At 40.1% G+C, this 13001-nt stretch overlaps 1 protein-coding gene across 1 annotated transcript in view; it reads right to left on the reverse strand.

Moving 5' to 3' along the window:
* LAPTM4B (lysosomal protein transmembrane 4 beta) overlaps positions 1 to 12775 on the reverse strand; it is a 44984-nt gene extending 32209 nt beyond the window's left edge. Inside the window, exon 1 of the mRNA XM_088149098.1 lies at positions 12527 to 12775. Coding sequence (XP_088005224.1) covers positions 12527 to 12628 — 102 coding nt within the window. The 5' untranslated portion in view covers positions 12629 to 12775. The remainder of the gene's footprint in view (positions 1 to 12526) is intronic.
* Between the last annotated feature and the right edge of the window lie 226 nt (positions 12776 to 13001).

Below are 13001 nucleotides of genomic sequence, written 5' to 3' on the forward strand. Positions count from 1 at the left end.
CCACAACAAAACTAAGAAAAACGGTTTCGGTTCTTACTCTACCCTATCGACGCATATGCTCAAACCAATATGGTAAAAACTGAAGACCCTGCTCTCTTGAGAAGTCTACAGTGCTTGGAAAGGTAGACAGGAGGATAAGAAGAAGGTGACCAGCAGCAAGGTGGGTGAACTCAATTATACCAGAAATTGATGGAAAACCTGAAGAGATGGTTTAGGGACAGATCATCCTGGATAAGGGCTATCTATATAGTCACTTGATGTTGGAGAAGACTCCTGAGAATACTGTGGACAGCCAAGAAAACAAACAAATGGATTATCAAACAAATCAACCCAGAGTTCTCACTTGAGGCACAAATGACCAGGCTCAAATTATCCTACTTCAGACATATTATGTGAAGACCTAGCTCTCTAGAGAAGGCTCTAATGCTGGGAAAGGTAGAAGGAAGAGGATGTCCAGCAGCAAGGTGGATGGAATGCTTGTTAGTGGATGAGCTCCTGAGCATATGAAGAGGGCTAAAAGGATACAGAGAAATTAAATAGCAGGCCCCATTCAAAAAGAAAAAATTTCATAATATAGCTGTCTGGAATGCAAAGGGTTCACTCAACCCAGCTATCAATGAATGCTAATAAGTTTTTTTGAAGTCCCCCATTGGGGGGAGATGGGCGGTGAGAAATTTAATAAATAAATAAAAATAAATAAATAAATGGTAGCTTTATTAAGAAATACATAGGACAGGAAAGCTGACTTCTATTTAAACCTTGGGGAGATTCTATTTAAACTTAAACCTTGGAGAGAAAGACAGGAGAGAAACAGGAAGTTCCCTAGTCCCTTAACTCAGATGCTCATTTTACTGACAATAGTTCAAATGAAGAATGAAGCAGCTGAAGATCCTTCTCCTTCTCTCTCTCCTTCAGGGTCAGATAGGGTCATTGGTACAAAAAGGTGGTATTAAACCTTGTTGTGGTCCTCAGTCAATGGAAGAAATTAAAATATGCAGTATACCTCAGAAGAGTATATTGTATTCTTCCAATCAAAGACTTTAGTTCAAACAATTTATAGTGGTAGAATAATAAAGACTACAGATGTTAGGAGGCAAATGAAGTATAAGAAACAGGAAAGATACAGTTTATAGTATGTATTTATAATGTATTTATAATTTTAAAAAATACTTTCTCCAGTAAAGCTTGACTCCTGGTGATTACCTGCACATGACCGTGCTGTTTCCTTAAATGAGGTCAAGGTCAATTGAGGCATAGATTTATCTACAAGCAATTGTTGTTTTCGTATATAAGACACTCCTTTTCCAGGATTGTTTCCATGCATTGATGTAATAGATTGTGAGCCTATGTAATTAATTGTTGCATTTACCGCAGAAGATCTTTACCAAATGCATATTGGAAGCAGATTGTAACTACCCATCCAATAAAAACGATCTCTTTGCCTTTTCTCCAAATCGTTTCTATTATGGTCCAGAACAGGCATGTAGCAAACCTCATTATCTCAGCAATCATTACACTGATTGTTCCATACAGAGGATGATCCATTGGTGGGAAGACAGTGAGGTATGCCTACTCAGCTAATTCCTGGGCTCCAGAGGGTCCTGTAACAAAACCACAGCTTTGGAGACTTTAGAATCTCAATTATCTCTTTCCTCCCTCTGGCTTGCTCTCTTTAATTTTAGCTGACAGTTTTACTACCAAATGGAAAAGATCCGTTGTGTAAAAGTTGAATTATTATGGATATCCACAACTTTGGGGTTTGAGTGGGACAAGTTAGAGCTAATGCAGAAAATTGCACATATAGAAGGGCAAGATGTATAAACTTGGCCGCCGAGAGGCGTTCACTTAAGTAGCCAGTAGGCTAGTTTCAGTGCAGCTAGAGACAAGTCAGACTGAAATATGCAAACGCTATGGCACTAACAAGTTTTAATATATTACCAACATCAGTACTGGATGGGAAATATATGAAACGTCCATATGAAGACTGTTTGTGTGGGATAGGCCTTATTGGAACCACAGCCCATTTTCTTTTATGCTGTATACTCTATAGGACCATTCATACATATTATATACTTCCGTTAATTATACTTTTTAAATTATAAATTTACATTTTAGGATTTTCTTAAATTATACTTTTCTAGGGTACCTAGACTCGTTCTATCTTCTGTACCTATTGTCAGGTCAGAATGTCTCTAAATGTTTCTAAATTCTGCTATGTTGCCTGCAGAATTTTATTAATTTTCTGATTTGTATATTTTTAGTTCTTGGCCACAGGCCACAATAGAGAAGTGCTGTTACTTTGGAGAATAGGAAGGTTGGCAACAAGAAGCATCAGCAGTGGGATTTTCCCTCTATGTTCCACATTCTGCTATGTCCCAAACACCATGTACTGCACAACATCTGGATTTCAGTGGGTTTTTTTCAACTTATTCATAAATGATCTGAGTGAGCAGTGTGTGAGGTGGCCAGGTTTGCTGAACGAACTCATTTGAAGTAGGTATATCTAATAGTGGGCAAAAAAACTGAATGTGAGTCATTTCAAGATTGAAACACCTATTTTGGGCTTGAAACAACTGTTCTGAACTTCCTGGAAGTGTTCTGATGCGGTTTCAATCATTTCAGAAATATTCTGAGCCTGAAAATGACATGTTATATTTAGAATACCTCTGGAATGTCCAGGGCAGATTCTGAACACTTTTGGTAAGGTCAGAATAACCTGTATTGAGCTTGAAAGGTTTTATACACCTCTAGTTAATACACAGAGGAATAGCAAAGAGCTTCAAAAAGACCTCTCCAAGCAAGGACACTGAATTGGCAACTGCAGGTCAAACTGGGTAAATGTAAAGCAGAAAACTTGGGTCAAAAGCCCTAAGTTCACATATTCATTAATTCCAGTCTGAGTGCAATGAAAATATTGATCCAGTCAGTCATGCTATAAATAAGTGGAAAATTCTTTGGAAACAAAAGTAAAACTGCTTTTATCGAAATTGATGGTGTGACCATACCTTGGTTACAGCACTTCAAGAAAGATATTGCAGAGCTGGAAGAATGCTCCAATATAAAGCAGGAAAATTCTTCTGTAGGACTAATCTTTCAGAGTATTTTGACACAACATTCACCCCTGTTCTGAAAATGCTGAAGCCTGTTTCCAGCTTTTTTCTTCAAAAGGGGCCTGAGCTGCTATGATGAAAAAGCTGTTTTTAAAGTTAAAGCAGGAAAATTCTTCTGCAGGACTAATCTTTCAGAGTATTTTGACACAATATTCACCCCTGTTCTGAAAATGCTGAAGCCTGTTTCCAGCTTTTTTCTTCAAAAGGGGCCTGAGCTGCTATGATGAAAAAGCTGTTTTTAAAGTTAATGGAAAATTAACTTGTGGCAATTGCTTGCACACCAAGGAAGAATAAATGTTAGGCCTCTCTTGATTAACAAGACGAAATACTGCAAGAATTCATTTCTGATACAGGTAGTCCTTGCTTAGCAACTGCCTCATTTAGCAACTGTTTGCAGTTACAACAATGATGAAAAAGTAACTTTACAACCAATTCTCACATTTATGACCTTTGCAGGTCTGTAAAGCAAAGAAAAGCTGAAGTAAGATAGTAAATACAGTTGTGGTTTCACTTAGCAATTGCTTTGCTTAATGACCAAATTGCTGGTCCCAATTGTGGTCGCTCAACAAGGACTATCTGTATATGGTAACAAATCTATGAAGCCATTCTGAAAGAATTCCAGCAACTTTTGTTTATCAGAGGTGAGCTACATTTATACTACAATGTTCAAGTTCCTGTGCCTCTCTCTCGCACTTACTGTATAGAAAGGACTAGAAGCAATTCTCCTTTGGGCAAGAGAGAGTTTCCATCCATTCCTTGTTTTTATAATGGCCTGATCTAGTACCAGGTTGTTTACTTTTGATCACAGTATCCAAGAACAAGGATAAGGCTATCTGATTTCTCTGAGAAAGCAGATAGTGTTTGTTGTTACTTAATGCAGGTCTACAAATAGCAGATAGTATTACCAGCCAGTAAGCATTAATAGATTAATCCTTTTAGGTGGAGAACTGCAGGATTATTTTGGATTGCATGACTGAGTTGGGTGGAAGAACTATGTTTCTCCATATGGGTTAACTATAGCACTCATGGAGAACCTACAGAGGAAGCAGGCATGTCTTTGGTCATTTAAATGAAAACATTAGGTATCTGTAAGGGGCGGCAAACAATTACATGCTTATCATGACATCATCATGCAAATAACATGACTTATATACTCTATGTGGGTCAGACGTCATTGTGACACCCGTGTCCTCATTTTGATGTCGCTGTGACTTGCTATGGACACTTATACTGAAGAAATCTCTACCTGATCATTTTTGGATGGGATATATCTGCAAATCCCAAGAATGCTACTTTTAGTTTTACAAAAGAAAGTCAGAATAGAAATATAATAAATAAAGTAGGATTGTTCAGGCACAAGTTAATTGACTAGACTCAAAGATCTCAAGAACTTCTCAGAGGACTATGAGCTATTCTGCTTAGAAAGACCAGGTACTAGAGATAACTAGCTTCAGCCTTCCCCAACCTATTATCATCTGGGTGTGCTAGAACTACAATTCCCAGAATTCTTACGCAGCATAATTCTGGCTGGGAACTCTTGAGACTCATAGCCCCAACATACCTAGCAGCAAATAATTGGAGAAGAATGCAGCACTCCTACTCAAGCCATTCCAAGCTGTTCCAGCCCATTTCTCAGATTCTGGGAGTCTCTGCAACATCCCTCATTAACAGTGATTTTAAACAGTATAATATATCCTTTATAACAATAGAGAACTGAGGTAGAAATAAAGTCATTTATTCAATACCAGGCAGCCTAATTATTTCAAGAGATTATGTTAAATCAATTTACTACTCAGCATTTTTATAAACTCTTTTCATTTACAATCTCTCTTCCTACTGAAAGTACAGTTCTTTGGGAAGATAGCTGTATAAAACCATAATAAGCAAACAAACAAATAAAGCAAGCTATTTGGAGGTGCCACTGTCAACTTCCCAGGTATAAATATTGTCAGTATAATATCACCATGCCATAATATCCTTGATAGATCACATGGTTGCATGCAAAAGTTCCCAGGTTCCACAGCCTGCATTTCCAGTTTGGGCTGGTAGGAAATTTGTCAATCCTTGGACAATCCTGATCTGACGCAGGCATAATGCAGCTTCCTGTATTCTAATGCCAACTTGTCCTTGTTCGTCAAGGATGATCATCATGTAGCTCTCGGGCTAATTTTAAATTCCTTATGAAAGAGAACAGTTCAGGGCTCTTGGAGGAGTTATCTGTCCCTTCCATTCAACTGGGTTTCAGAAGAAGGTACCAGAAAGAGGAAAAATGTGTGTTAGAGGATATGTGGTAAGAGAGAGAGAGAGCAAGAGAAAATTGAATGCCCCATCCAGTTTTGGCATTGATCTCATATAGTGATTCTTTCATCTCACTCACCAGATTTCTCCTGAGAGAACGTGGCATTCAACAGAAAAACATAGCTCTACCCTATTGCAAGTAAAGGCTTAGTACACCCACTTTTGCTCTTCCCATGTTTGCTATTGCTTCGTTCAGGATTTTTTAAAACTTTCCAGTCCTGTCTACTGCACTGGTTTTCTGAGGGGGTTTCTTATCCCTGTACTAACAGGCTTTATCCTTAGCTTTTGAGATCAACTAAGGTCAGCCCAAATATTTGCCTATTATTGATTTTATGGTGCATGTTTTTATTTTATTTTTTTTTGTAAGCTGCCCACAGTCACATTGTTTGAGTTGGGAAGCTAGATAGATTTAATAAATCAATCAATAAATCCTGCCATTTCGCTACAAGCTTGCAAATAAGTCACTTGAGTTCAGAAAATAAATAATGCATTTTAATATAGTGAGTTTGTGGATGATCCATAGCAAAGAATAGGATTTCCTGGCAGAGTGTCAGGTTTAATCCCTTGCATTCTGTTGTTGTTTTTTTCTTCTAAATAAGATGAGGCAGCAAGTAAAAAGCATTTTCTTATCCTTTTTAAATAAGTGCATCTGTAAGTTGAATTAACATCAACGTATATTGCATTTCAAAATGGCTCACATCCATTTTCCATCCTGAATAAATATTCACAGGAGATGATGTCCAGACAGAAAGTATTCTTAATAGCACTCAAGACAACTCCATAATATCAGAATAGCCATCATCTAGCCATTTCATATCTGAAGAGCTCATTCATAAACGTTTGTAAAAGCTTTTTTAAAGAGAGGCCTGGAGGCCAATTATTCTTGGGCCAGAGATTTGATCTGGATGCAAGGTTAAAATTGCATGCAATTCTAGAAAAAGCTTCTGGAAAACATTACAGGAGAAAATTAAGGTTCTACTACAAGATCAGATGTGCCCTGAAGGTGAAACAGGGTGTGGAAGGGAATTTTATTCTAGCCCTGTACATATTCCAGATCTGACTCCCTGTGCCTTTAATAATTTTAATGTAATCCAGTATGTTAATTTAGCTTTCAATAAAAAGCTAAATCACTTTCTCACTTATTCTATGATGCAAAGCCTCCTTTGTAAGAATGAAATGATTCTACACGATTCCTAAAATATGAAAATCTATATAAATATAGATTTATATAGATTATATATAAATATAGATTATAAATTTATAAATATAGATTATATTTAAATATAGATATTTAGATACCTAAATATATAAATCTATATATTTAACCAGAATGTTGTGCTGCAACCTTATCAAATTTTAACCCCTTCAGATGTGTTGGAGTTCAACAAATTAGGAGACTGCTTGATTAGGCAAAGTTGCAGTATAGCCAAAATTTGCCTTTTTAACATTTTGTCTCCCCAAAAGGACAATTAATATCTCAAGAAGTAATCTGCATTAACCCGTGATATCATTCCTGGCTTGAAAATGTTTTGGTCTTCTGTACCAAATGAAAAACATCATTGTTGGCTCTTGAATCAGAAAAGCGTCATAGTTGATTGATTTGTGGAAAATACGTTTCCTCTAAATACCAGCAAGATGTTAACAAAATGTGATCCCCTACCCACTGACTTCTAATCTGTTGGACTTCCAGTCCATCTACAGCACAAGGATCCCCTGAAGGAGGCAGGACCTGATGACTTTGGCTGATTAAAAACAAAAAACAAAAATAAAAAAACGCCAGAGTCCTTCAGGCTGGAAGGATAGGTGGGGAAGTCAAAACAAGCTCTAGAAGAAGACAGTGGCAGACCATTTCTGTGCTGTTGTCCAGAGACATGAGCACGGACATGTAGCCTGCCTCAAAGAAGTTTTTACTTCTACAGTATAGGAATCTCTAATTCATCTCAGCCTTTCATTATAATAAAAATATACTTCTGGAGGAGGGCGGAGCTGGCGTCGCGGCGATACGGCGGGCGATCCTGGGCTCCCAGGATGGCAGCCGATATCTCCTCCCCCGGACGGTCCCGATGGACCTAAGCCGTCCCGTAGAGATGGCGATCGCAAAGGGCGCGTCCCGCGGATCTCAGGGACGCCGCAAGTCCCAGATTGATCCCGGGAGAAGCTCTTGAAGCCGGCGGAGGAGAGCCAGCCAAAATGGCTGCGAAAGCCGGGGCAGCTCCAAAGGAAGAAGGAAGAGAAGGGTGTCAACTGGGTGAGATGGACTTTTACTATTCAACTATTCTTAGAGAACACCTTAAGTAACTTAAAGAGATTTTTAAAAGTGAAGAAAAGTGGATTAAGCGGCGAGATCGAGCCTTATAAAAAAAGGGGGGAAAATTTTTTTTTCTTTTCAACTTTCCCTTTTTAGTGGAATTGGCAAGATGTTTTTCTCTTAAAAAAAAAATTTTTTTTTAACTGGATTGGCTTTTTCTTTTTAATACTCAATAACTCTTTATCTTAAGCCTTTTTTTTTTTGACTAAGATTTCTTTATTGTTGTAAGAAATTTATACTTTTTGATTTTGAAATGGGGAAAGTGGAGTTAAGAGAAAGTAAATGAAAGAAAGTTACACTGCCATTTAGAGGCTCAACATAGTGCTCTTTTTCTTCTATTGTGACGCATGCTCAAGGACCCTGGGCTTTCTAAAAAGATAGTGGGATGTGCATGTTTATACAGGTGCCATCCGTAACTATAAACAAGAAAGTGGAGTTGAAAGCGATTTTGAAAATATCAAGATGGAAAGTTTGAGCTAGTCACAAGAGCCCTGATTAGTGGCAGTAGCTCTTCTTTCTGCTAGAAGCTCTGCTTTGCTCTCTATTCCCCCCTCAGTTGGATTTTTTTAAAGAGACTTAGTCTTTCCCTTCCTCTCCTTTTTTTTTATTTTTTTTATTTTTTTTTTCTTATTTTTGGCAAGAACAAAGATAAAGAATCCTTTGACTCAATGAAGGTTCATCAATATAATAAACTATACGAGAAACACAATGCAGAAAAAGATCTTTAAACTATTGAGGATGACTATAAAAAACTGGAAGAAGAGCTGCAGACATTTCCGCAAAAAAAAAAAAGAAAAAAAGATATTGAAGCTAAAATGGATTTAATTAAACATAAAACGGGATCAATGGAAAAGGAAGAAATAGTACAAGAAATCAGAAACATTAAACAGAATTATTGTGAGGCTTATAAACTGAGAATTAAAAGGGTTAATCAACTGATAAATGAAGAGGGACAGACTTGTTCTTGGCACTGAGGGTGAGAAAAAGATTATACAAGATTATAATGGAAAATCGTACTAAGAGAATGCACAAAAAGAAGAGGTAAAACAATATTGAAAGAAACTACTTCAGATGTTTAAAGAAAAAACGAGGGGAATACAACAATGATGGAACTGACAGAAGCTTCAAAAGCAGAATGTTTGAAAGGACATTTGTTATTGCTTTCTCTTATCCAATAATATAGAAAAGGAATAAACAGCTAGATATTTTGGGATATTGAATGAAAAGGGTGAACTCAAAATTATGCAAGCGCTGGAATAAAGTATAAATCTGAGATATATAGTTAAAAATTGTATTTGATTCTAAATGTTTTAAGAGATTAGACATTTATACATGGTTGAATATAAACATATAGATTTTAAACTAGAGATATTTTTGTTGAAACATGTAGTGAAGAATCTGGTTAGAACTGTAACCCGGTTAGAACTGTAACTGATATTGTAACTGATACTGGTTAGAACTGTAACTTTTAAGAATTGGAAAAATTAAAAATTACTTATGCAGGAGGAAGTTATTGAAAATTATGAAATGTGCAGAGATGAGTTAAATTGAGATTTGAAATTAGAGTAAGAAGATAAGTAACTTGTTTTTATTAATGATTGGATGAGAAAATATAGTAATGTAATGGATTAGGAAACTTTATAATAGAAATTTGATATTAATTATTATATATATACACATATAATCGATAGATGAAAATGTATTACTAATCCTATTGAAAGTTAAAATTTCTTGTAATAAATGATTCTATAGATTAGCTATGAATGATTAATAATTGTTAATTGATAAGTATACAAGTATATTTTGAATAGATGATATGAGAATTTAAGATTATGAAAGGGGCACCAACGAGTTGGTAACTGGTTGACACACGCTATAAAATGGAAGATGCTTTTTTTTAATGCTTTTTTATGGTTTTGTTTGTTCATGTATGTTTTGTGTTTGTTGTAAAAATAAAAAAATATTAAAAAATATATATATATACTTCTTAGTACATGTTTGCTCCATTGTTGCTAAAGGTACAAAATATATATTTCAGTCACAAAAAGACCAAAACCGGCTGCATTAAAATCTGTGGGCAGCCCAACCTTATATACCGACAGCCAGATGCACAATAGGGTGTATAGAAGATTAAGCTCAATCTACTGAGATCTGTATTCAAATGCTGACTTAGCCGGGTACTCATTGGATGATCCTGGGCCACACAATTCTTATAACGATAAGGGATAATAGACAACAAAAATAAGTTTAACAGATAATACAGAAAGAGCCGAATAAATTCAGTGAACTCAGTCCCAGTTAAAGAGGACAGGGAACAGCTGCTCTAAGGAAATATATACGTAAGTCTCCTACTGAAGAGCCCTGGAACATGGAGCTGCTTTTGACTGGATCATGTGTACCAAGGGGATAAGTACATCCACAATCAAACTGCCCTCTGCCATGACCTCCTGCTGCAAGGTACAGAGCCTTCTCCATCCACCTGCAACCAGGGATCTTCTAAAAAGCAGCACTTAAATTTTGATAAGTTGTTCTTCCAGAGGTTCATCACTCCACTCTCTGCTAATCTTTAAATGAATGTCAGATATATGGCTCTTTCCAGGTGTCTGAAGCTCAGATCTGAATGCCTTTTGCAACTTTTTCAACATATATTGCTAATTTTACACATACATGCTTTGGAGGGCAGGCATAGTAGTTTTAGCATGATTTACAGTTAATCATTTATTTGTTTATTGGCTTTATATCCTGCCTTTTCCCCAGAATGCAGACACAGCTATCATATTTAACACATGTGCATATATATATTAAGAATACACGTATCCAGAACAGAAACAATTAAAGGGGAGATGGGAAATCCAACTTCATCCACTACTTTCAAATCATCGCCTGCCAAGTCAGGTATCTTATGGATGTTATTCTGCCTCTGTTTTTCTGACATGCTCTCTAAATGCTTCACCTAGCATATTTTATGGCCTCTCTATAAAGAGAGGAAGGAAACCGCCTGTGGGGTTACAGACAGCAGCAGCCAAAGGGAATTACTGTATCTCAAAAAGAATTATGTTGCTAATAACTCTTTAGAGGGTTAGCTCTCCAGAAATAACCCCTCTTTTGAAAAGCAGCCTTAGCTGCTGAAGTCAGCATCCCACAGAAGTCTCACTGGAAAGAAGCAAGCGTCTGCTGAAAAGGGCAAGATGCCATCTCGCAAGGCAAGGAGCCAAGATATCGAAACAAGCTGGAGCGAGAGGGAGAAGGCGGACAGAACAGCAAAGGAGAGCTGGAATTTGCCAAGCATCTTGGGGAAGGACAGAAGGACGGGGGAACCTATGCCAAGTTCTGCTGCTACGTAGAAGCCTAGAATTCACTTATGCACAAGTAAGGCCTGCCAAGTAGAAGAAGCCATGTTTGTCCATCTTCTCCTGCTCTGCAAGAGCTTCTCTGAGGTCTTGTGGCTGCACCATAGATTTGAACAAACACAGCGAGATTTTCAGGCAGAGTGGATTCCTTTCCTTAGATACCCCATGCAGAATCCAGAATCGGTCTGTTTCAAAGCAAAGAGATTGCAAACGAGCACACTCACTCCCTGTCCTCCTCCATGCTCTTCTTCTGGTGAATTGGGCTCAGCTGGTCCCGGTCTGGGACTTCCCTCCCTCTGCTTGCTATCTATCTTTCTATCCATCATCTATCTAGTAGCTTATTGATAGTTAACTGAATCAGGCTTTACTCAATCCAACATACAAAATAAAAGGCAGGCTATACACCTAACAAATAAATAAATAAATACAGTTTCTGGGTCTGCACAACAAACTGAAGCTTAATTATTAGGCTAAAATATGATTGGCTAGCTTGGGGCTGAGTGTCCTGGAATCCCAGCCCTGAGGGTGTGTACTTGTGGGTAAGGTACAGGGTTACCAGATCTGGGCTGCAAAAAGAGCTTTTGGCTGCCAAGGAGCCATTGTTGGATTTTTGCAGCCCAGATGATCTGGAAGCCCAAGGCAGATGAGCCAGCGGCAGCAGCGGCTCTTTCTGCCCCCTCATTACCTCCCCCTCTTTTGTAGCCACTCGGGGGTGGGAGGGAAGTCCAGGGGAGGCAGTCAGTCTTTCTTCCTGGACAGTGCACCAAGGAGGATCGGGTCCAAGTGAGAAGAGGGAGGATGGGATGGGATCAACTGGGTCCAGTTTGTGACTGCCCTGCTGCCCAGAGGAAGAGCAGAGGCAGCCGGCGAGTGTGCCCACTTGTGCTCTTTGAGTGTGCCCACTTGTGCTCTCGGTATGCATAGCACCGCAGAGAGACTCAGCTGGGGGCGGGGGGGGGGGGAGAGGTCCCAGCCTCTGAGGATGGGACCAGCTCAGCTCAGCTCACCAGAGGAAGAGCAGAGGGGAAGCCGGGGAGAGAACAACCCCCTTGCACTCGTTTTGCTTTGCAAAAGCCCGATTCTGCGTTGGGGATCTGAGGAAAGGCACGCAGTCTTCCCGAGCATCTTACTGCATTTAATCCAGCCTGCCGCGCAGCCACAGGACTTCAGCGCCGTTCGCCCCCACGCTGTACCGAGGGACAGCGACCTAGAGGACGCGTCCTTCTTCCCCTGGCCCCACTCCCCAGCCCTGGGAGAGCGAGGGCGTTTGCGGTGCGCCGCTTCTTCCCACGCGGCCTCTGTGTTGGGGAGGCTGGCGCCAAGCAGGGGGCTGGTGGGGGGGCAAGAGGAAGGGGGCATCCGAGGGCAGGTGGTTCCCCCGGCCATGAAGAAGCGAGAACGGGCTCTGCGGCCCCCTCGGTCGCCGCCGCCATTCTATTCTAGCCCCCGTCGTTCCTTACCAGATACCAGATTCCCAGGATTATGGTGCCGGTACGGACATGGCAGCACAAGCAGCAGCTGTTGGAATAGAACCGAGTCCAAGGTGAGCCCAGCATCTTCATCGCGTCCTTCCGAACTCCCTCCCGGGCCCTTTCGCAGCGACTCCAAGCCTCTTCCTGGGAACGCTGGAGGAGGAGCAGCCGCTCGGATCCTGGCCACGGTTCAGGAGCAGATTCTCCCGGCGCAACACCTACGGGAGGAAGAGGCGGCGTCCCAGCCAGCAGCGCCTTCTATCAGCTGGAGAGGCGGGAGGGGGGGAACCCTCTGTTCCATTACGTCATCGGGCTTCCAGCCTGCCGAAGAGGAGGGGCGGAGCCTTCGAACCCCGAGACTGCTCAGCAAAGGGCCGGCAAGCGCGCCCGGCGGAAGGACGGATGGGCCGCGGGGTCAGATGGCGCCGGCGAAAGCGCGACCTGACCCTCGCGAGCGCTCCAG

Source organism: Python bivittatus, unplaced genomic scaffold (genome assembly GCF_059951505.1).
Source record: "Python bivittatus isolate LINGU-HERP-01145 unplaced genomic scaffold, Pbiv_v1 ctg000590_np1212, whole genome shotgun sequence".
Classification (NCBI taxonomy): Eukaryota; Metazoa; Chordata; class Lepidosauria; order Squamata; family Pythonidae; genus Python; species Python bivittatus.